The sequence below is a fragment of the Phoxinus phoxinus genome (genome assembly GCF_949152265.1).
Source record: "Phoxinus phoxinus genome assembly, chromosome: 8".
Taxonomy (NCBI): Eukaryota; Metazoa; Chordata; class Actinopteri; order Cypriniformes; family Leuciscidae; genus Phoxinus; species Phoxinus phoxinus.
The window spans coordinates 12,729,502-12,755,215 of record NC_136883.1 but is presented as its reverse complement, the minus strand read 5'-3'; the positions used below and the strand labels follow the sequence as shown (position 1 = coordinate 12,755,215).

Here is a 25,714-nt window from a genome sequence, read left to right as displayed (position 1 = left end):
ATTTTTTTTTAAATAAAAATGCTGTCGTCACCGGTGCGCGATGACTTATGGGGTAGGATCAGGCCACAAGGATCCTTTTATGTATCCTTCCTTTCACGGGGAAACGAAGGAAGCATTTGGCGTCGCTTTAGCCTTCGTCGTGCCGCGATGACGCAACCAGCCTTCAAATAGGATGCAGCCTTTACATTGGGACACAGCTAGAATCTCTCCCCGGGTGCCCACCACCCACCCAGTGTGTGTGCACTTGGATGGGTGAAGTGCAGAGTACAAATTCCGAGTATAGGACAACTACTTGGCTACACATCACATTCTCTTTCACCTCTCTTGTGTGGCTGTTTGGGGGCTCAGTGCTCTGGACCACTGACCAGAGGGCAACCGTTTAAAGAGAAAGTGGGCTGGGTGTGTGTGGGGATTTCAAAGGGATTTTCTTAGCCCTTTTTCTCACTCTGGAGGTGTACAGTTTTTAGAGGTTTAGCAAGGTCTCCACTAATATTCCTATAATAATAATAATGTGTTTAATTTATATAGCACTTTACAATTAATAAACATAAAAAAATATATTAACCCTCTGGGGTTCTTCGTTTCAGAGTCACACTTAGGACCTTCGGGTCCAAATGGTCCGGGAGGGTGGGAATAATATTTATTAAAAAAAATGTAAAAAAATTTTTTTTTACTTGTTTTTTATAATATTTTTTCTTTTCTTTTTTGGTGTTTTGAGATAATTTTATGATTTGTAATTAATATTTATGCAATAATTATGACCCATTTTTTCCCATCGAATATAATATAAAAAAAATATTTATATGTAATTTTTATTTATTTTTTTTAAGCTGTATTTCATTTTAGAGTCAAGCCTTGGCCTCATGAAAACAATTTTTTAAATTATATTGGTGCCATCTGGTGGATACACTGAGCATTTTTATCACGCAATAGCACATTTTTACCACTAGATGGATTTACAGCTTTCTGTAGAAAGGCTTGCGAATTCTAGTGATTTTTGCACATATTTGCAATTTTTTTTTCAGGTTGTTGATTTTAAAATATAATAACAGATTCTCAAAGACTATTTTTTGTCTTTTTTGTTTGTTTGTTTGGTTGGTTTAATATTTATGCAATAATTATGACCCATTTTTTCCCATTGAATATAATATACATTTTTTATATATATGTAATTATTTTATTATTTTTATTAAAGCTGTATTTCATTTTAGAGTCAAGCCTAGGCCTCATGAATTTTTTTTTTAAAATTAGATTGGTGCCATCTGGTGGATACACTGAGCATTTTTATCACGCAATAGCACATTTTTACCACTAGATAGATTTCTGTAGAAAGGCTTGCAAATTCTAGTGATTTTTGCACATATTTGCCAATTTGTTTTCAGGTTATTGATTTTAAAATATAATAACAGATTCTCAAAGACTATTTTTGTCTTTTTTTTTGTTAGTTTGGTTGGTTTAAATGGTAATTTGAAGTGCCAGTTTTACTTTATAATACAGTCAAATTAGCTTTCATTTGTGTGTGTGTGTGTGTGTGTGTGTCTGTTTTGCACTCTTGATGTTTTAGAGATTCGCCCCTTCACTGTTGAGTCCTTTTTTTCTGCATCCTGGCTGATTTGTAGATTGTATGCACAAAAAAACTCTTGTGTTTTCATATTTTTGACAATTTCCCATTCATTTCCTATGGGGGTCATTTTTGACCAAAGAGCAGAAGTGTGATGACCACTTAGCATGCTTGGATCATGACCTCAATATTTTTTGTGTGTTCACATACCTAATACCATAAAAGTCACCTAGTTTCGTAACATTCCGAAGAAGCTGTGATTTTTAAAAATTCAAAATAGATTTATGTAATCTGAATTTATTAGTGTGTATGTGTATAAAAGTGTGTTTGTGTGTGTGTGTGTGTGGATGTGTCTGTTTTGCACTCTTGATGTTTTATAGATTCACCCCTTCACTGTTGTGTGCTTTTTTTCTGGATCGTGGCTGATTTGTAGATTGTACGCACAAAAAAACTCTGTATTTTCACATTTTTGCCAATTTCCCATTCATTTCCTATGGGGGACCATTTGGACCCGAAGGACTTGAGTGTGACTATTTTTTTTACAACCACTTAGACTATTCAAATCCTGTCGCCAATTTTTTTGGGTGTTCATATACCAAGTACCAACAAAGTTACCAAATTTCGGACCATTCCGATGAAGCTATGATTTTTGAAAAATGTTTACCCCAGAGGGTTAAAAAAACAAGAAACAAGACAATATACACGTAAAACACCACAGAAGATCATGAAATCTGAGTCAGATCCATAGACCGATATGAAAAATATACAAATATCTGACCAACAGTCCAAACAGAATGAGCAGCAGAGTAAAAGTGAAGTAAGTAGAGTAGTCCCTCATGAAGTGGGTACAACGAGCAACCCAAGTCAAACTGCATCTTGAATGCCACATTGAATGAGTGCAAACTCCAGGACCACAAACGGCAAATGGGAACACCATGCCACAAAATCCTCCCGTCAAATAAGATTTCCATCAGGTAGGCAGGCCAGGGTAATCTGGTAGGCCGGATGATGTACCACAAACAAAATGGCGGAACACACTACCTCTGCACATCATCCACATACCTGTTTGCTCTGAAAGCAAATCAAAGGGGGTCCACAGGGGTCCAGTGATATCGTTAAACTAGACCAATACCAGTCTTTCAAATGACCCATCTACCCAGTTGGTAGACCTTGGACCTGTGAAAAATAATAATGTGGTTTAAAGGCTGTCCAGTCAAGTCACCTTTATTTATATAGCACTTTATACAAAACAAATAGTTTCAAAGCAGCTATACAGGGATAAATAGAAAGGCAATGATGCACACATGAGTTTCAGTGGCCATTTAGAAATTACATTGGTATCATGTAATTTTCCTATAAAACAAAACGATTCCTATCATTACGTCATTTTGTATCAAAAGTATTTTGATTTTGCACTGGACCAAGACTGGCTCAAACTAACTGTCGTAGGCCAGCTGTACGTGCAAACATCGGTTCGAATCCCGCTCGGAGCCGGTAGAGTAGGACTGGTTATATATATACCCACTATACTATACACAAACATTTTTAAAATCACGATTAATATAGGGCGTTATAAACAAAAAAGAATCAGTCAAAAATAAATACAATTACACCAACCTGCTAGAAGAGCTGGAGTCTACAGTGCTTACTGTCGTTGAACCTTCTCAGGAGTCCCCATTCATGCCGAAATTTTCTAGTCAAGTCCCTTTCAAATGCCAGTTGCACTAAATGTGCCTTTCGCTGATGTAGCGTGCTCCTTCGATTGTCCGTGAACACATATTTCAGAGTAGAAAACGAGTTTTCACACATAGCTGTAGAAGCTCCAAATGTCAGTGGACATTTCATTGCAGCGAGTACACTAGGCATATCTTCAAGCGTGGCATGTTGCCGCTGGAGTATTTGTTTAACTTGAAACCGATCCAGACAGTTCTTTACGCAGGAATTGTCAGGCCACAGCAAATTCTGAATGAACCACTTCCGAATTAGTGAAGGTAAGCATGGGTTGAACGAGTTGCGCATCCAAGAAAGTGCTGTCATTCTGTGGATCAAAAGCTGAAAGTGCTTCATCTAACTTGCTGTTTCTTTCTCCGAAACGCTCAGAGATTTCTGCAAGCACCGCGTCCATAGTACTGTAGTACAATAGTCAAAGCTCTTCTTCATTTCCCAAATCACTTTGAGCCTGGCCAATACTCTCCTCCTGCAGATATTCTTTAAGGCCTTTGTTAATAATGGTGCGTTTTCGTTTGGAATGTTTTGGCATTTCACTGTCGTCGGCCTTCTCTCACAGCTTTAAGAAGTCAGATTCACAGCACAATTTCACAAGGAATTCTGACGCACATGTAACTAATTTGACTGCACTTAGCAGGTCCATGTCTGACTGCATCAATTTCTTTGGAGCATCAAACAACTGGAGAATATTATAGACCATATGGGCAATGAATTTAAAGCTTGTCTCTGATACTTCCTTAATCAGGCCAACTGCTTCCATGCGCACCTCTGTCTCGTAGCTGCGATTGCCATTGATCTGTGCCAACAACTCAGTAATGTCTTGAAAAGAAGTTGTTTTGACTGTTTGAAGATGCCCTGTCCACCGCTGTTCAAGTAGTCTCTTAAGCTGCTGCCCGCTGTACAAGACAGCGACGGTTGGCTTTTTAATGAATTTAAAAAGCAAATTACACACATTAAAGAAGTCTTCAACCGCAGGCTTGATGGATATTTCATGAACGACCACAAGGTGGAGCTGATGATTGAAGCAATGCACGTACGGAATCACTCTTCCTAATCTGTCCTGCAAGATTTTCTGTACTCCTCCGTTTTTCCCAGACATAAGGGAGGCCCGATCATACACCTGGCTCAATATTTTAGAAGTACTCAACTCAGTCTTTTGAAGCTCTGCAATTACTTAGTTTGTCAGGGTTTGGGCATCCCCTTTTTCAGTTTTTTGTCATGGAAAGAAGTCGCTCTGTGACTTGATAATTGTCCTTGACAAAGCGAACAATAATGGAAATATTTTCCATTCCGGTTGGGTCACGTGTCCCATCTACTTTTATTGTGTACCACGAGTCTGCAACTTCTCGAACAATTTCTTCAGTCACCAGACTGCTCATGTTTGCAATAACGTAATTTTGAATGTCGTGAGAAGTGTACGTTGCATTGCGTGGAATTGTCTGGGTCTTTGCGGAGGGTATATTCAAATAATGAATGGAAAAGTCCACTCCCACCCTCTGCTAGACTGGGTGGAAATCTCCTGTCCACTTTCAGTCTGTTTTTCTCTCTCTTTCCAGAGCGCCATACTTGTCATGTTTTTTTTTGACGCTGCATGCTTGTTTAGGCCTTTTCCCGCCTCTACTGCGTGCTTCCAATCACTGAAGCCCCTCTCCAGACCTGAACCCCATTTAAAAAAACTCTGGAATGTGATCAAGAGGAAGATGGATGGTCACAAGCCATCAAACAAAGCCGAGCTGCTTGAATGTTTGCACCAGGAGTGGCATAAAGTCACCCAACATCAATGTGAAAGACTGGTGGAGAGCATAGACGCATGAAAGGTGTCATTGAAAATCAGGGTTATTCCACCAAATACGGATTTCTGAACTCTTCTTAAGTTAAAACATAGTATTATGTATATTATGTATAGTATATAACAATAGTATTGTGTTGTTTTAAAATGAATATTAACTTTTTTTTATTCTATTATTCGAGGTCTGACAACATATATTTTGTTATTTTGACCAGTTTTCGTTTTCTGCAAATAAATGCTCTAAATGACAATATTTTTATTTGGAATTTGGGAGAAATGTTGTCAGTAGTTTATAGCATTATTTTTTTATTTTTACCCAAACACATACCTATAAATCGTAAAACCAGAGAAACTGGATAGAGAAATTCATCAGACACCGCTTTCTGTAAGGGGCTTCAGTGATTGGAAGCATGCAGTAGATGCGGGAAAAGGCCTAAACAAACATGCAGCGTCAAAAAAAAGAGAGAGAAAGAGAGAGAAAAACGGACTGAAAGTGGAGAGGAGATTCCCACCAAAAAATTAAATAAAAATAATAATAATAATTTTTGCAAAATATCAATTATTTTAACATGAATCCAGCAATTTATTTAAAATGAACATCTCCTTGAGGAGACAACAAAGGAATTATTAGACATGTTTTTAAACATGCTTTTTAAAAGACACATGAGTTTTGGTAACAGGACTGAGAAAAATGCATCCATCTTCCACCTAAAAACTGGTTATCTGAGATAGACCAATAGGCCTACATATTTTTAATAGTTAAAAATACGTGTTACTGGATTCAGTTTTTAAAATAAAAAAGTTAGGTTTTATTTGGAAGAGTTACAACAAGCAATTGACACCAATTCATTGGAAGAGTTACAACAAGCAAATAGCACTCATTCGGAGGACTGCACCAACCAAATATGAGATTGTGCTGTGCTGTGAATGAATAAGAACTGCAGGTTCAGGAGTGACCATTAGAGGGCAGCTCTGAAGTGTTTCCTTTAGTTGCCTCGCCTCCCTGACGTCATAGACACACGTCTGAGAGTTACGCGGGAAAACTGTCACAGCACAGAATGGATCCAGCTGAGGTAGAGTTTCTCGCAGAGAAAGAGATGGTAAAAATCATCCCGAACTTCAGTCTCGACAAAATCTATTTGATTGGGGTGAGTAAATATGACAGCTACAGCATGTATATGGCCGTGTGTGATTATGCGTAATTATGTTTTTGATGTCTTGTTGATGATTTTGGTTCAGCCGCTAAGATAGTGAATCTTATATTAAACTCAATATGAGTGACTTATTAAAACAGTCAGGTTTACTTCCATTGAGTTAATTCAGCTAAATGGTTATTTTCTATCGCTGTAGTAATAATCTCCTACCTTTTAAACCTACTTCTCTCAGAAACATAACAGTTATGCTAAATATGTTTTGACCGATTTATGAGCCTTTTTAACTAACGTTAGTGAGGACCAGCACAAACATATTTTAAGAAAATGGAGGAAGCAAGAGGTCACCCTGAAACACCAGTCAGTCAGTACTTTTAATTAAAAAGATTAATCTAAATAATTATTTGATGTAAAAGCATTCTTCTATTTTGTCCCATGTGTTTGTGTGTCGTACATTTTGTTATACTGTAACGTTAAGTCTCACTCACTGTTACTTCAGTGTTCATTGGTCCCTGCATCAAGTGCATGACATGATGTGTATATAACGTTACAAACTTTCAGGGAGATCTGGGCCCATTTAATCCGGGTCTGCCAGTGGAAGTTCCTGTGTGGTTGGCCCTCAATCTGAAACAAAGGCAGAAATGCAGGATAGTTCCTCCAGAATGGATGGACACTGGTGAGTTCAATCACATAGACGGCTGTGCTGGCACACCATCTCTCCTGAACTCTAAACCCAGATGATCTTTTCCTTTCCAGACAAACTAGAGGAGATCCGTGAACAGGAGAGAAAGTTAGAGACTTTCACTCCCATTCCGAGTCCATATTACATGGAGCTGACCAAATTATTACTCAACCAGTGAGTATCAGATCACCTTCAGCATATTCACATGAAAGACCTCATGCAATCACAATCCGTTTTGTGGCTTTTAAATTATGTCTGGTTATTTGATGTCATCTGTATTCATCTTAATAAGGAATGCATTTTTAGGAATACAATTACATTTTTAGTTTTGGGACAAAGGAGACAAGTTGTGCACCTGCTGTGATGTTACAGGCAGATAAATCCAGATGGACCACAAGCACAAACATTAGGCCTGTCACGATAACTACTTTTCTAATTGTGATAAACAAAATGAATGTAATTTATGACGTAACATTATTTATAGGGGTGTAACGATATTCAAACCGAACCGAAAAAACGTGATTCACAACCTACGGTTCGAACCGTGATACTCTCATTTTGAACCGAAAGCGCCCCGGCCCAACTCTCACTTCACAACTATTTTTTCTGACATTTGATTAAATAGTAATTAGTAACCTACACTAACAACTAATGAAAGCTGTATTGTTTTTACTAAATATTATTTACTATACACTTTTGTCTTCCAAGTGCATGGCATGATGTGACTTTTAGTGATCGATCACGCTGGCAGTTTAGACAGTGTCACACAGTGACATAGACAAATTTTTGTGGCGGTGCGCCGATTTGTTATAACCGATTCAGACGTCTGGTGAGTTCAGTGTTGGATAGATCAGCTGTTATAACCATTAATTAAATGGAATCGGTTCAAGTCATTAGTTCGCGAATCGGAGGTGTCATTAGCGGACTTGTACGCGTTGTGTAATTATCCCGGCAGTTTAAGACATCGCACAAGATTTGTGTCAACACAGAAAACATTTCATCACTGGATATTTTTTTGGTTTATTGAAAGTGTGCGGAACGCTTTTCAGAGAAGATAAGGCAACATTACCAGCGGTAATTCAGGAAAAAATCTCTGAATGCTCCACGTAAAACTTCGGTCTTCCGACCATTTTACCATCGTGTCAATTCTCAATAGATTTTGATTAATATGCGCGAGGGAGGGAGAGCAAGACGGTGCAGATGGTGTGAGTGCGCCTGTGCGCGCGGCCGGAGGAGGCCAGAATACACAATATGTGGCGGCCGGTGTTGATTCTGTGGCGCACTGCCGCAAATTAGTCTATGTGTGGGAAACACTGTAGTAGTGTCGTCACGGTACCAAAATTTCAGTATTCGGTACCGATACCTGTGAAAATCCACGGTTCTCGGTACCAATTTTGGTACCAAAGCTAATTTAGATTAAATTTGCATATATTAAAGTGTATATCAATTTGTTAGATAACATTAGATCAAATGACCTAACAATAGTTATATACACTGAAGCAATTATTCTCCTTGGGGTAATAATGTAGCCTACTAATACATTTTTAAAATCAAAAGTTGTATCTGTTCATGAACAATCAAGTGTTTGTATTAAATAACATTCACAAACATACATTAATGTTGTAAAAATATATTGTTCACTCAATGTGTTGATGTTAGATAAGGCATTAAGTAATGTTAATGAATGATATCTTAATGTAGTGTTACCAACTAAACAGGAGATAAAACGTGTTTTATTTGACTTGACTGACCTTTTATTTAATCCAAAATGCGTTCATATTTAATTTTAAAAGGCCTTTTAAACTAGATACAACCGCACACGATACCTCTTTAGGGGCCGTTCACATATCGCGTTTTATGCGCGTGCAAATTCTTTACTTCAAATGTAGGCGCGCGGCTTATAATAGAAGCATCTCATCAGGTCATGATGTGACAAAAACCAGCGGCCTTTCCGTAACAACATGGAAAGCTCGGCCGAACAGCTGATCATAGCTGTACAGGGTGGCTTTTTATTTCTCATCTCAATGAATATATCTAGTAGTAAAGCTAATGCAAGGGCTAGAAATCAATTAATTATTTGATGATACTTCCTCGTCATCATGGAGAGCGCAGTTTGCACCGCTTTCTCCTTTCCACAAGCGCGTGCTCTCCCGTTGCGTCTGCCGTTGCTATGCAACCATGAACAGAGGCGCGCCTGGAAAACGAATTTGCACGCGCAAAAAACGCGCTATGTGAACGGCTCTTTCCTCCTTTCTTGTCAACAAGTGGATTCAGAGCCACCGCATTAGCAGCGCCGCCGGTCGCCATGTCTCGGTGTGTTTATGAAGAGGACGCAACTGTGCACCTTTCGGACAGCGCGTCAAGAACCGGATTAACCCGATACTTCGGTATTGTTCTCAATATTAAAGAATAGCAGAATTAGTAGTTAAGGTCATGTCTAATGCCAGAGGTTAAACCATACAAATGCAAGACCAAATGAGAGATCTCCAAGTGGAAAAATAAGAGTGACACCACAAACAGAAGTGTTAGTGTACTTAGTTTTTTCCCCCCTTTTAGACTTTCAAAGCTAGCTTGCTATTGCTAGCCTCTTTGAAACTGCAGACCCAAGCTTTAAATCAAATATTTCCATATTTTCACAATCTTCATGGTAATGCATTTTAAGCTAATAATGGGGTTTATGCATATTGAAATAGTGTTTTTTTTTGTGTGCAGTGCTGCAGATAACATCCCCAAAGCCGATGAGATCCGAACGCTGGTCAAGGACATCTGGGATACACGCGTGGCCAAACTGAGACTTTCTGCTGATAGCTTCATCAGCCAGCAGGAGGCTCACGCGCAGGTAAAGTTGACATGAGTGGATCAGAACCACAGAAATACTGTGCATAGATGCATATGTACATTTTTCTCTATATTAATATTTTGTCAGTGGCAAATGGATATTTATGAGTGCTATTTCTATGATTTTTTAAAAATTATTTTTCTAGTAATCACAAAAAAAACATGGAGTAATAAATCATTGTTGGATTCCAGGGTTCATGAGTGTTTTTTTCCCCCAGTTTAGCTTTAATTAATGCTCTTGTTGGACTGTGGAGGAGGGTTTGAGTACCAAACGTTTCAGTTTTTATTTTATTCGTTTGGGTTCGAGTACCAAACGTTTCAGTTTTTATTTTATTCATTGTTATCTTGGAAGCTGAAAATTCTGTGTTTAACTCTTTCCCCGCTACTGACGGAAATTTCCGGCTTTCCGTGTTTTCACTGTTATACGTTAGAGGGCGCTATGACACATCTTCTGAAAGAGTACTGAATCTCCTGATAAAAACACATGTGAAGAAGAACAAGTGATAGCATATGTATGTACCGTATTTTCCGGACTATAAGTCGCACTTTTTTTCATAGTTTTGCTGGTCCTGCGACTTGTACAGGGTTTCCGCGGAGTCATAAAATGTCATAAATTTAATAAGAAGAATTTTAGGCCATAAAAAGTCATAAAAACGTCCGGATTTTCCGTACAAGGTCATAAATTACATTTACCCACGTCTTAAATTCATTTGCTCGTTCATTCATTGGTTCTACCATTGCATTTCCCCCCCGAAAATGCGCTGGCGGCATAATGTTAAATGCGGCAAAAGCGGAACGAAAAAACTAATTTGAACCGCGCGCCACGGACCGTTTATCTGCTCGGCTCAAAGTCCAAACAGCAGCGCAGCGCGCGAGCTCACTGAGCAGACGCGTTTACTCTGATCGGTCTAAGTCACGAGATCCAGTGAGAAGCGCTTGAATTCAGCGAAGAACACAAATGTCTCAGTGATTTAAACCAGTTTAAAGGCAGATGAAACAGCGTTGACGAACAGGAGAAACACTGAGCGCAGCGATACAGTCTGAAGCTTTTCCGTCTACAAATTCCCATAATTTACCATGGATTTACTATAACGTTAGCCTATTAATATTAACTGCACCATGTGGGATATACATATTGAATTGTATTATATTATTATTGTAGACAATATATTAAAGGACTAATGGAATATAATTACAGTAGGCCTATTTAATAATGTATTTAGGCTACTGTTTTTTAGGGCTGTGCGATATGACGATATATATCGGATGGATGATATAAAAAGTCTATCGATTCATATTATGCTCTATCGTTCATATCGTGGTGTCGCAAAAAACATTGTTTACGGCAAAACTTTTTTCATCATTTGGAGGACTGCAATCTTACACGCCGCTATGAGAATGCAGGCAGAAACGTGAATAACCATAGTAACATGGCGAGTGAAGGGTGATAGAACCGGGTGTTTCCGAGCAGGACCAGCCAGGAGCTCGTTCCTAAATGAGGGGCTACCGTAGCCTGAACATGATTTGGTAAAATTCCTTTATGTTTGGTTGACTATTATATTTTGATAATGAACATGCTGCTATGTCAAGTTAGCAATGCAATAACGTGTGCGCGTGCCGTGAAGCGTCGGCGCGATCACAGGAACAGGAGTCCGTTATTACGTAATTTATGGTCATACGGATAGAAGCAAAAAATGATTCAAAACTGTAAAGCCGTAAAAAACAGAAAACAAGCTCGGTTCCCTTTTCTAACATCTCGGTTTCCTTTTTGTGAACTTTGGACCCTGTCGCATGATCCGAAGCTCAGCAAAATGCTTCCTTTCGTTTTGTTAATCTGTAATTATTTAAGGCAAATAGCCTATATTTCGCATATAGGCCTATATATTAGTTTTATATATTTAGCTTTATTCTGTTTTCTCCGTTCACAGAAGCGCTTTAAGTGCGTGATGTGACGTTGTGTGGATCCATGTTCTACACTATCCTGCAATTTTCGCTGGTTTCAAAAAACAAAAAGTTGCATATTACCTGCTATTCATTTTCACTGAAATGTAGGCCTAATTTTTTGACAGTTGGTGACATACAGTATGGAAAACTAACGCCAGCGCATTCCCATTGCGACTTATCAATGATGACTGACAGCTGAGCGTGGGCATTTCACTCACGTTGGATAGGCTATGCGTCAATATCACATTTGCTCAGTCTGTACTATTTGAATACATGATTGGTTGACTGGCAAATTAAAATAGTTAACAGAACGATAAAATAACGTTGTTAACCGGGTAATGGCCATTTCAAATAAGCGTGTCTGTTCCATAGACAGTATATAAACGGTCTGTTCAGAACGATTAAATTTAATTTGGTTTCCGGTTCTGGTTATGCTCCTGGCAAAATTTCGTTTGTTTGTTTTCGTTCATTGAACAGGTTCAGAGCCCTGATTTCTGCTACATTTTAAACATCTTCCATTGAATTTTTACATTTGGTATTTTATATAGCAATATTTTATGTTGGGCCTGTAATCATTTGTTTTTGAAAAGTGTTTTAAATTTCGTTCATATTTTATATTTCTACATTCTTAATCAAACATTTGCCCATTTTTTTTTTGAGAATATATATATATATATATATATATATATATATATATATATATATAAAAACATTTTTGAGGATATACTTAATATATACTCAATATATATATATCAACTTTTCTTTTATTTGATATATGCTAAAAGTATTTTCCATGTAGTAATTATATATATTATAAATTATTAATTGATTGAATTTACAGAAAATGTACTATATCGTGATATATATCGTTATCGGGATATGAGATGACTTATATCGTGATATGAGATTTTGGTCATATCGCCCAGCCCTAGCATACATTTCATGAAGATATCAAAGTCAACACAAACCTGTTTCAAGACTTGACCCCCATTAGCACATGCAGAAACTAAGAAATTAGTTTTCCAATAGAGATATTTATTTTGTTAAGTACCCAATGTCAAATGTTTTAATGTTCTACCTTTAGTGAAATGTTCCCCTGTTTGGCAAGTGTTTGTCATGATATGTTCTGACAATAAAGAGTAGTCTAAAACCACAATTAACGCTCTACAACTTTCACTTAGGAGCAAAAATATGCCTTTAAACTTGAAAGAAATAAAGATTTGACATTTATTGTTATAATTATCTATATCGACTAATATAAAAGTTATTTTTCGTAATTCATGTAGGTCATAAATTTAAATCATAATGGTCATAAAAAGGTCTTAAAAAGTCTTAAATTTGACTGACTAAACCCTGCAGAAACCCTGTTATAGTCAGGTGCGACTTGTATATCAAAATTAATTCATACTGACTGAAATGAACCAAGAGAAAACATTACTGTCTACTAGGGCTGCATGGGACGTATAGATTTTTTCTTACCGTGGTTGAAAAGCAAGAAATTCCCCCATTTAGAAATAAACCGCTTTAAATCCCCCACCCCCCCAACAACAGAATTTCACGCAAACACCAGCGCGCACGGCTAAGGCAATTAAACATAATAAGGAACACGTTTATTACATTTATTAGTTCACATTTAGAACAGAAATGGAATGTCTAAAAGTGCTGGCAAAAGGAAATATAGGCTAGGCTATGGTTTACATTTTTTGCTAGACAGACTTAAATGTAGTGTTGTCAAAAGACCCGGTACTTCGGTACCATTTCGGTACTAAAAAAATTAAATGGTTACGGTACCAGCTTTTCTTAAGTACCGGATTAATCCGGTTCTTGACGCGCTGTCCGAAAGGTGCACAGTTGCGTCCTCTTCATAAACACACTGAGACATGGCGACCGCCGGCGCTGCTAATGCGGTTTCTCTGAATCCACTTGTTGACAAGAAAGGAGGAAAGAGCCGTTCACATTTGCAAATTCGTTTTCCAGGCGCGCCTCTGTTCATGGTTGCATAGCAACGGCAGACGCAACGGAAAGCACGCGCTTGTGGAAAGGAGAAAGCGGTGCAAACTGCGCTCTCCATGATGACGAGGAAGTATCATCAAATAATTAATTGATTTCTAGCCCTTGCATTAGCTTTACTACTAGATATATTCATTGAGATGAGAAATAAAAAGCCGCCCTGTACAGCTATGATCAGCTGTTCGGCCGAGCTTTCCATGTTCATGTTGTTACGGAAAGGCCGCTGGTTTTTGTCACATGACCTGTTGAGATGCTTCTATTATAAGCCGCGCGCCTACATTTGAAATAACGAATTTGCATGCGCATAAAACGCGATATGTGAACGGCCCCTAAAGTGGTATCGTGTGCGGTTGTATCTAGTTTAAAAGGCCTTTTAAATATGAACGCAGTTTTGGATTAAATAAAAGGACAGTCAAGTCAAACAAAACACGTTTTATCTCCTGTTTAGTTGGTAACACTACATTAAGATATCATTCATTAACATTACTTAATGCCTTATCTAACATCAACACATTGAGTGAACAATATATTTTTACAACATTAATGTATGTTTGTGAATGTTATTTAATACAAACACTTGATTGTTCATGAACAGATAAAACTTTTGATTTTAAAAATGTATTAGTAGGCTACATTATTACCCCAAGGAGAATAATTGCTTCAGTGTATATAACTATTGTTAGGTCATTTGATCTAATGTTATCTAACAAATGGATATACACTTTAATATATGCAAATTTAATCTAAATTAGCTTTGGTACCGAAATTGGTACCGAGAACCGTGGATTTTCACAGGTATCGATACCGAATACTGAAATTTTGGTACCGTGACAACACTACTTAAATGAGTTAAATGTTGTTACCTCAGAAAAACTAAACTAAAAACGAGCACACTTTGTAATAGTCAAATTATCATCAGGCAGTAATAAATTATATTCCACATTTATTGTTACATAATATAATGTTATTTTATTATTTTAATTTAATCTATGTTGATTACCGGTATATGAAAAGTGAACAGCATGAGTAGGATCATAAGATGGGTCAGAGATTATTTTGACCACTTTATTAACCCTCTAGGCGCCACGGTCGAGTTTACTCGACAAGATGCGGCACTGAATAAAACGGCCGATTTTGTCAAATAGGGTGTCAAATTTCCTTCAACCTCCCATCCACTAGTTGGCAGACATGTTATACTTCATCCCCAACTCAAAAAAAGTCATGCTTTTATACAAAATCTTCGAGCTAGAGCGCATTGAATCAGCGCGAACAAAAGCGGAGCTAGTGTGCGAGTGAGCCATTTTATCAAAGCAATATTGTCAACGTCAGCGAGTATTTGCATTAGATTATAATAATAATTATTATTATTATCTAATTGCATCAATAAAGCTTACCCACAATGAAGTGTTGGGTCATCTATTCGCGGACCCTGATTCTGAAGGGAAATATCTGCCTTCAGAAGTTGACGGTGATTATGAAAGTGAAAGTATAGCCCATTCGTTACACCAAGAACAAACAGTGAATCCTTTGCCCAATGTAGATGGTCCTTTGCCCAATGTCAGTGGTGGGAACAATGTTTCCCGGGGTCGGAGTGTTCATCGCGAAGTTAGCAGGTGTGTTATTTTTTGTGGGGAACGAGGCGGGAAATTTTTTACCGCGCTAGCCATGTAGTTTGTCTTCTGACCGTGTGCCTCTCCGCAATCGCGGCGACATTATTGTGGTGGAGACTTTGTCTAAAGCTACTGGGTATATTAGACGAGGTCAAAGTATTCATAGGACAGTTATGGGGCAACGTGGAGGCAGGGTGGGGAGTCGCAATGACAATGACAGTAGTCCGAGCTGTGCGCACTAGGAGCGCGCGCGAGGCAGATCTGGCCGCGCCCGCGCGCTCGTAGCAGGAGCAGAGGCGGTGTGACACGGGGCAACTAAACAGGTCTTGTCTACTTGTGTTTGTGTGTCATATGACTAATATATATATGTAATATATATATATATATGTGTATATATAATCAGAGTGCCTACTGTATGTAGTAAATGGAAAATCTCTACAGCAAAAGGCCAACCGCTACATGCATTCGGTTTGTTTCTACCATTTATTAGTAATGATTTACACAGTTTGTTTACTACTTACTATTTACCTGAGCATTCAGTATTGTGCAATATAGCATACAGAAGGTGAGGGACATTTTGGGGGGAAAGAAGTGCTGCATTTTATCATTTAAATTTGTGAATTTTCATGAAAATACTATAATCCAAGATGACCGCCACCATATGACGTCATAATATGCAAATTAGATGGGAAAATGTAATCCCTACATAAACTTTGGGTCATCCTTAATATTTCTCTAATTTACAGAAAGTCTCTATCTTTTATCACTTTTAAGATATAGCCTTTTGAAATTAAGATGTCAAAATCAAACGTTTTAGGAAAAAACCTCTGGCGCCTAAAGGGTTAAGATTTGTTTTGTAAAAAAGCCTTTCTTTAAATCGAATTTCGTTTTGTATAAATTGTATCTTAATTTTAATCAATGTTTCATCAACCAATTGCCTGGAATTAATAAATAAGAAGCAAATATAGCAGACATATAATCAGGACGCGGAGGCGCCCGTGCGATCTCTTGCATTGCATTTCATAGAGAAGACTTTACTCTGTGAAAATATTTATTTATTTTTGTCCCTGTGCGCCGATCAGAATTCTGGGGATACAACATAGCCAATAGGCTGTACTGCGGGCTTTAGCCGTTAAATATCTTTTCTGCGTTGGATCAGTCTCCTTTCTAGAACAGCCAGGAGCTTTCTAGCCTCGCGGCAGCAGCGCCTTGCATCGCACATAGACCTTAAAACAATCAGCGGATAACTCTGTGTAACTTAACTTTGTGTTAGCCTACGTGTCGCCATACACATCAGCATAAAATGCTCCTGATAAATTGTTATTAAAGCATTAACATTCACAATCCACTGTTAATTTAACATAAAAGCAAGCAGGGTGGTAAATGCGCGCTCTCTTAATAATTCTTAAAAAGCTGACATCAGTTCATCGCGATCTCATACATCTCTGTTATCAATGAAGCTGACTGCATAATGAATCTTTCATAATATCTTTTATAATCCGAGGATTTGCCAGCATGCAGAATTCAGCACTGAACAAAAAGTCAGTTTTGAGCGGTGAGAGGGGATTCTATCTTAAATGCTTCTGATTGGCCATTGCGTTCAAGAAATCAACACATATGTCTGTGATTGGCTACATCGCTCAACGCTGCAAACATGTTACAAATAGAAACTCTGGCCTGTAAATCGTTTCTATTTTGTTTTAGTTCTTCTTGTTGCGTTTCTGCAACAGATGAATAACAATTTATTCGTTTTTATGTTTTATTAATATATATTTATATTTACTCGTTTCATTCTCCCGCAGCCCGCACACACATAGTGAGTGCATTAGGCTACCGCCCGCGCTCGGCCATCAAATTTAGTCCCGCGCCGCACTTCTCTAGATCACGGGTCCGGGCCGAGTTTAGCGGGGGGATATATCGGGCTCGGGAGAATCTAAGCTCTAAACAGGACAGAGTAACACGGCGGATATCGCTCATATACTTTTTGTTGACGACGTATAAGCGGCAGGCGTGTGTTGCTTAGTTCCAAAGTGCTGCGGGAATTCACCCTGTGTTACGCTGCCGGACACTATTCAGCTGTTGTTCTGTGTGCTGTTGTTCAGCTGAATAACTTGCCTTTCCAGATTAAATGTCTTTTCTTGGTCTTGGATTTTGTGAAATAAATTTCTAAATAAATGCGACTTATAGTCCGGTGCGACTTATATATGTTTTTTCCCTCTTCATGACGCATTTTTTGACTGATGCGACTTATACTCCGGAGCGACTTATAGTCCGAAAAATACGGTAAGCAGAAGCATATGTCAAATAACGTGATCCTCAGCATTAAACAGCATATAAATCAAAACTGCCTAATATGTTATTGAATGAACTGTCGTCCCAGGATGAGCTATAGGATTGTGAAGCCTAGTTGATGGATGGAGTTGGACTCAATTTACTGAATCCCATCCAGATGCAGTCTTTGACAAAATCACAATTTTCTCTGCTTTTTGCTTAAAATGTTCTTTTTTAATGAAACTTACCCATATTCAAGTGTTGATAAAGTGTTGATTGATTTTTTATTTTTTTTAAAGCAGTGAGTCTGCTCTTTTGCATATTCAGATATTCATACAACAAAATATTCTGGGGGCCATGACTAGAGGTCGACCGATAGTGGATTTTACCGATAACGATAGCTAGGTTGGGCCATACTTGCCGATAACCGATTAATGAACCGATAGTTTTTAAAATTGATACTGGATAAAAACAAACATAACACTCCAAGTAAAACAGTGCTGAACTTTATTATAAAAATAAAAAAAAACTGTATTGAACCATGAAAACATGCTAAATGAAATAAATATATAAATGTGAATAAATATTTAAGTCAATAAAAGACATTCATTCAAACTGAAACAAAAAGTAATACTCTAAATAACAAATAAAACCAGTTACATTCCAAATTTAACTATTTAACTGTTCTTTTCAAGCCAACTTAATTAATAAAAAAGTAACAAAATTTGTATTAAAGTGAAGATGAAGAAAAAAAAAATTAACCGAAATCGAATGCTTTTCTGATTCGTTTATGTTTCTGTCGGCTGTATGAACAAATCAGTTTGCTTACGTCTCTAGCTTTAAATATGCAACTTCTCTGCATATTTAATGCATAAAAGTGACCAGCTGGATATGAACTAATGCAAATAGAGGGTAACAATTGTGACATTAAACATTCGGGTCGGACTTAGGCTACGTTTATGTTTGTCAGTGTTTTAACCGCTTGAGGTACTACTAATGTTAGCGTCCTCTCAGCCTCGAAGGCAAACAAACACACTGTTGTGCTGTTCTTTCTCTACTAATGCAGCATTTAGTCAACAAATTAATCACTTTATAATATGACAAAATGTACTGTATACATACATTTGAGCTGTCGGTGTTTTAAACGCGCATCTGATGTCAGCGCTCTCCGCGCAGCATGTGCTCTCAGTGCAGCACGCAGAATCACGTGTCGAAATAAACAACACGAGGCACGAGTTTTTATTACACCTCTAGAGGCCGCTCTTGTACTGCATCATGCCAGCAGACCCTTCTCAGCTCTTACACTGTGTAATGAATGACAGCGTGCGCTTCTCAGCCGCTCCAGCAATGGACGCAACCAGGAAAAACTATCGGTATATATTTTTGCCGATAACGATAGTTCCACCAGTCAACAATCGGTGCCGATTAATCGGCAAAACCGATGAATCGGTCGACCTCTAGCCATGACACTTTTGTGAAAATTATCAAAAGTGCTGGTGGTGGCTGGCAACTTTTTTCAAAAATACTAGTGGGGAAAGAGTTAATGTCCCTTAAATAGTGGGTATAGTTCTAATTTTGCAGGGTAACCTGTACATATTCTTAATGTTATACCATGGTAATTTATTAATTCTCTTTAACTCGTGCGTTTCAGGTAAATTGAGATGTCAGTTGATTGATAAACCTTCATTCTCTCTCTCTTTAGCTGGATAACCTCACACTCATGGAGATCAACACCACACGCTCATTTCTGCTGGATTCTCTGAACTACATGTATAAACTGCGCTCAAACCTGCAGCCGGGCAGAAGTAAGGACTACTGAGACGTCAGGAAATACTGGAGACATTCTCTACCAGATTGATATCCGTCATTTTTCGTGTTGTATGTAGTGAACCATAAAATAGGACTGAAATGTGTTATGGAACAGATGTTTGAAAAGATTACTGTGGATTGTCTGAAGAGCAGAATCATATCTGAACTCATGACCACTGCTGTTGCTCGGCATGTAAATAGTGATTGATGCTGCACTATTACTGTAGCTTTCTGGACTAGTAAAAACCTTTAATCAATGTTTATATGTAATGGAGATTTTTTTGGACTAAATAAATGAAAAAGGATTTTTAATTTAACAATAATGATGTGTCATTCATGGATATTATTTCATCAGGCAATCGCTTCCTATATATATTATATACTGTGTGACAATTCTAGTTAGGCTATGTTTTGCAACATTTGCATATTCTGGTTAAATAAATGCTGGCGGTGTTACTAGATCATTACATGTTTTTAAGGTCAGTGTGATGAGTGAATGATTTTGAGGTTTGAAGTGTTTCTGGAATTTTTGAAGAGAAAAATTCAGAAGAGTTCTGTTTTGAAATAATGGACGACCAATTATAATAGCTGAAAAAGTGACAAGTGTGGGAATCTTGTAATGTTTTAATGTTAATGTAACATTACATTTGTAACAATAATAATGTACATTATAATAATGTAACTAATGTTTAGTGTTAAAGTAATGTTACCAATGTGCTGACACTACACCTAAAGTCTGGCTCTGGAGATTTCAAACAAACTACAGCAATGTTGTTTTTATAAAAATGAGCACATTAATGAAAGAAACATGTAGCAGACTCGTTTTTGAAATATTTAATTTTTTGTCTGAAATTACAGCAATATATCCATAAATACCTAATTACTACACTCAACAAAGAATATATTACATTACAATGAATTCAAACAAGTAAATTTAAAAATAAAAATAGAAAATAAAAACAAACAAACATTGGTTTCACAGCATCTAACGTCCTCTGTTGAGTTTGGGGGCGACTGTGTGTGCATGCGTGTGTGTTGGGCAGGTTTGTGTCTGCGCTCATCAGGCAGTGGTAGTGCTTCAGGTGAAGCAGATACACACACAGCGGTCAAACTGATGGCATGCCTGGTCAGCATGGCTAAAATAAATGACAGTGCAACCAAGTCCTCACCTGTGCTTCAACAAGATGCATTTGAGACACTTGTGTGTTTTAACCTTGCACCGAATTTGAATTGAAAAAAAAAATGGCATGTGGTCGTTCTGTAACTGCATGCCGTATACATGAGATACATACAGCAGCACACGTGACGAGTCGGGATAAGTGCCAGGAAAACAAACAGGTGCGTCATTCCCAGGTTCTACATCATCTTAACAGAATAGTATAAAAAGGTAGAAAATAAAAGATTACAGGCAGTTCATAAATGTTTTTAAGGCCCATATTCATGGTTTTTGTCAATGACTTGTGGTCTTGTTAAAATGCGTCATTGATAAGCAATGGTATAAAAACTTGGCAAACAAGAACGTCTTCAGACAGAGCAGACTTTCTTTGGAAAAACGTTTGGAATTTTCCAATTACAGCAGGACAGACTCAATTCATCGACTTGATCAAGCTTTGCTTTTGACTTTTTTTTTTTGGCATGCCACCTAAAACTTTGGCACAGTAATTGTCAATGGCGAAAAGTACAAATTATAATTCTTTTTACTGTACATTTACAACATTTGTGGATTTAATTTTTGTGCATTTCAATTTCTCTGACAGACTCTCATCGCTTAAGCTCTCTGTGAACACAGATCAGAAAATCATGTTTTATTACAAATGCCCTTTAATGCAGGAAACAGAAATCCAAAGAGGCCGCATGCTGCTTCATGTCAAAAGTGTCAACTCGGTGTAGCAGTCCAGAACTTTGAGAGACGGGTGACCACTAGGCAATGATAAATGACAGTAGACATCCTGGGTCATACATATCAGTGGGCTAAAGTTATTCTATGATGCATGGCCGTGTGGGATAAGAGGAAACTGTTGGCGGTAGGTCCTGGGCCCGTTGCTACTGTAGTTCAGGCAAAAAGGAAGTGATGCCATCACTCCACGAGTCCTGAAAGGATTATTCTGACCAGCAGCTGAGCAAACACTAAAAGTGAACCTTTTGCTTAACGCCAAAAAGCATTAATATATTAGAAAAACAATGGCAGGCTTTTTTCTTCCAAAGAACAATGATTTAAGTAATTAAAAACATACAAAATTCTTTTTTTTTCATTGTTGTTTTGAAATTATTTACAATACAATGCTGAAGCACCTCTTTAAAAAACTTTATTCTAAATCTTGAAATAAAACAATTTTCCTTTATTTATCTGATGTTTTTTTCCCCTTCCCTAGATTTAAAAGGGTAATCTGTCATAACACAGTTCCTCCAGATAGTTCCTCAGGTTTTGTCTTTAAGTGCATTTCTAGGCATGACCTCCATGGGAAAGGGATGGCTGTGTTTCAACTGGCGTAGTTCTTTCTCATGAGCGGTATGGCATTCCCTGTGAATTAGATGCATTCGGACGCCGTGACGTGTATTCATGGATGATTTTGCTCACAGGATGGCGTCGGAGGGGAGGTCAGTGGATGGCAAATTGGTGTGCCAGATCTTCTGTTCCTCACTGACGCTCTTCAGGCTCTCCGAGTGGACGGAGCACGAGTCTTGGTTTGGGGGATTCGGAGGGATGTGGGGGGTGGTATAAGTGGGTGGTTGCTGGTCCCGAAGGATGTCACCTGGGTGGATAGCCCTTGAAGTGAGCCCTAGACCAGGGGCTCTGTGGCAATGTCAGGCACTTCTTAAAGTGCTCCAGCTCTGCCTGTAGGTTCTCCCGCTCAGCCGCCAGCTTCTGCTTCTGGGCCATTAGCTCCTACAGACAAAATACACACATTCAATATAAGACATTATAAAAGGAACTCATTACAGGGTAGGGCAGCAATATGACCGAATAACTGTTGCTCTTGATATTGTTAATGATAATTAATGTTGATTAATAGAATGCATAAAACACGTGTTTATGTTTGGGAGAATGGCACGTCATGTTCTGGCTTCAGCCCCCCTAAACATCTGACCAGCTCATTCATAATCGTTTCAGTCCCCTTTAAAACATATGAAACCGGCGGCAGGCTTCGGCCCATTTTCTTATAATCAGCGCGTTCTTCAATACGTAGCGCACTTCAGAAACAGAGGACAGAAACAGGGTGTGTGTGTTCATCTGAGCCTCATTGGTCTGTCACTGCTCGTCAATGTCAGAATATTTGAGATGATCAATCAAATCAAAGTAGGCGGGCTTTATGTTCACAGAAGCTGCTGCAGAGCGATTCGACGCTTCAGTTTATGGTTAAGTGCGAGCTTTAGGAGGGGAAGAGACAGGGCAAGATAAAAGCAAAGAGAGAAAGAGTGATGGAGATGAGGAGAGACAAATCATTTTTGGCCTTCAAAACATCTTAAAATGCACATACATAGATCTGAGAAATACAACATTTCTCGGGGGAGCCCTGAACCACCCTAATCCCCTTACATTTGGGACCTCAGTGATTATAAAACCCTGCCTTTATGAGTACTAATAAATTGCTGATATCCTAGTAATATGCATGTTAATAAGAAACTAGAGATGCACCGATTACAATTTTCTAGGCAGATTCCGATTTCTGATTTTTCATTGAGTTTGACCTGCCGATACCGATTTTAGCTGATTCCGATTTCATTTTTTGTAACCACTTTACAGCACACAAATATTTATTTTCTATATATATTTTTTTTTTTATAAAGCACCATATACTTTTACCCAAACTGAACAAAAATATTGATAGAAAATGTACCCATTTAAACTTGTTTTTATTGAGTCTTCATTTTATTTTCTGACATAGCCTACTCCAGTTCTTGTTAAAACAACACTAGACATGCAAATCCTTTGCATTTTGGGCACTTTTTTGTGTGAAATCATATTTATTGTGTCCATCAAAAGTGTGCTTCCACTCTAATTGAGCGTGAGCAGCAATGGACTGAATAAGCTCTCTACGAACTTGACGAGCGATGCCGCGCTGACGGACCATAGACTGTACAAAAAGAGTGACTGACATGTATGCACATAAATCACTGTCACACACTCTCAGAGTAGTATTAAGCATTATACATTTTCAACTAGCAGAATAGTACAGAATCACGAAACACAATAGTACGAAGGGCAAACACAGGAACTTTTAATTGGCTTTACATTCACAACTGTCACTTTAGCGCGAGGCCCTGTGGAGTCGCAGACTCGGTACTGTCAGCAGTAGCATATAGCATTAGCTCCCAAGCCTGAGCTAACTCGATCACGTCGAGGTGGGCAACCAGTTTTGCGCTACTGGGTGATATGGCTACTGGCCATATTCTGTAGACATCAATTACCGTAGTAATCCTGAAGACATCAGATTAGCTTGTTCAGGTGTGTTTGATTAGGGTTGGAGCTAAACTCTGCAGGAAAGTGGACCTCAAGTGTCAGAGTTGAGAACCCCTGATGTATACAGAGTAGATGATGTATAATCCAACCCAAGAGGGCCACTACCCTAATCAAAGACAGAGTTACTAGAAAATTACTAGTATGTGAGTTTGAACACAGATATTAACACTACATTCTTTATTCAAAGACTGTTACATGGCATTAACATCAATTTTTTTGTGATCAGATTACAGGTTGTCAGAGCTAAATATGAGGTTTCAATAATCTTTACACAGAACATTAACATAACATATGCAAGGTTATCAGAAATCAGCGAATTTGTAGTGGAAACGCAATCTGTCCTAAATGTGTCCAGGACAGGGGTGAAGCACCGCCTACTTGCTGCCCACTCACCTAACATTTGATTGTTTTGGGACGTGTTGTGAGAGAGTGGACCAAAACAAGCAGTGATTCTAACTTTGCTGTGTTGTAACCACAACACACAGATTCCTTTTCATTCACTTCCTCTCTCACCCGCTCGTAAGATGGGTAACATGGGTATGTTTATTTTAATAATATTTGTGCACCGCACTCGACGCTCCTGCAAAATTGATGTAGAGTGTGACGAAATAAGGGGGGGTGTTTTAGCAAAATCCAACCACAGGAGACACATTTGGAGTGAAAAGTGGAAATGGCAAGTAAATGGAAATTATTATCAGGTACAAATTAAGTCAAAGAGGTTAGCGTTTGTGTGTTTCTTACCCCCATTGAGTGTGAGAGCTGTTCAGCAGTGACACTGAGATTATAGTGATGCACCTCCAGCCGTCTGCACTGACTGTGAAGAACCTGTCGCTCAATGCTTTGCTCTAGAGACAGAGTGAAAGATACAGGGAGAGGTAAGCCTGGCATCACATACACCAGCACACCACAACTTAGGAATTTGCTGAGCTGCTCCTCTGCTGACAAGAACTGTGATATCCATCATGCAACAGTACCGAGTGGTGCCCAAGAGATATCTTACCTTCCGTGTACTCTTGATAAGCTTCAAAGATGGCTTCAATGCCCTGCCACCTGGACGTGGAGGGCTCATCGTCCTCGGTGTCATCTTCCTCATCCTCTTCGTCTGACTCCTCTGCAGAGATCTCCTGGTGGGAGGGCTGTGGGGGGCAATGCTGTCCGTTGGGCTGAGATGAGGGCGGGTGCGGGTGTGGGTGGGGGTGGGGCTTGGACCGGCCTGGTGTGCTCTGGAGCTCAGGAATGTTATAATGCACAGATGAATCCACTGCATGGTTCTGTTCTGACATGACCAAGGTACCACCTGATAGAGGAAGATAAGTTTTGATTCTATTACAGTAGCTGCTCAGAAGATAGACCTGTTCACACTGAGCACCACAAGATGTTGAAATGAATCCTATAGCTCTACTCATTTATGCAAAATGTTCTCTGGTAATCGAGCCGCATTACTAACACAGTGTCTCCTTGTTCCTGTAGATACAACAACAGTGCATCATTTTTAACTCTTCTTGCTCAAACACACCTGATTCAGCTCAGTAAAGACTTGAAGACCTGAAATAAATGGGTTCTATAAGGGAGACATCCAAAATGTTGGTGTGTACCTTCAGGAAAGCAGGTTTTGAGAAACGCTGCTCCACCAGCTGAGCTACAGGAATGCTGTGCCTTGCGGTCTACTGCCAACATAAAACTTAGAACTACTAAGTACCTTTTGCAACAGCCTTTGCATCAGCAATTATGCCCTAAAATATTGCCTACATAAGGAGTTGAAACAAAGCAATTCTTATCTGAATACTCAGAAAAAAACACATTTTGACATCCAGCTTCAGATTTTGTTCCTATCCTGTGACAGCCCATCTGTTACATTT

General features: G+C 38.5%; 2 protein-coding genes across 5 annotated transcripts in view; one reads left to right on the top strand and one right to left on the bottom strand.

The window, feature by feature from the left end:
- The first annotated feature begins 6,044 nt into the window (after window positions 1-6,044).
- Window positions 6,045-20,192, top strand: gins2 (GINS complex subunit 2). The gene is made up of 5 exons (XM_079620101.1): window positions 6,045-6,226; window positions 6,791-6,905; window positions 6,986-7,085; window positions 9,624-9,750; window positions 19,287-20,192. Exons 1-5 carry the CDS (start codon window positions 6,137-6,139, stop codon window positions 19,401-19,403), a joined length of 549 nt encoding a protein of 182 aa, XP_079476227.1. The 5' UTR covers window positions 6,045-6,136; the 3' UTR covers window positions 19,404-20,192.
- Window positions 20,193-20,225: 33 nt separating this feature from the next.
- Window positions 20,226-25,714, bottom strand: part of gse1b (Gse1 coiled-coil protein b) — a 240,704-nt gene continuing 235,215 nt past the window's right edge. For all 4 annotated transcript variants that reach the window (XM_079620097.1, XM_079620096.1, XM_079620099.1 and 1 more), the window contains exons 15-17: window positions 24,856-25,152; window positions 24,597-24,700; window positions 20,226-22,280 (exon numbers count right to left, since the gene is read on the bottom strand). In XM_079620097.1, coding sequence (XP_079476223.1) covers window positions 22,143-22,280; window positions 24,597-24,700; window positions 24,856-25,152 — 539 coding nt within the window. In that variant the 3' untranslated portion in view covers window positions 20,226-22,142. The remainder of the gene's footprint in view (window positions 22,281-24,596; window positions 24,701-24,855; window positions 25,153-25,714) is intronic.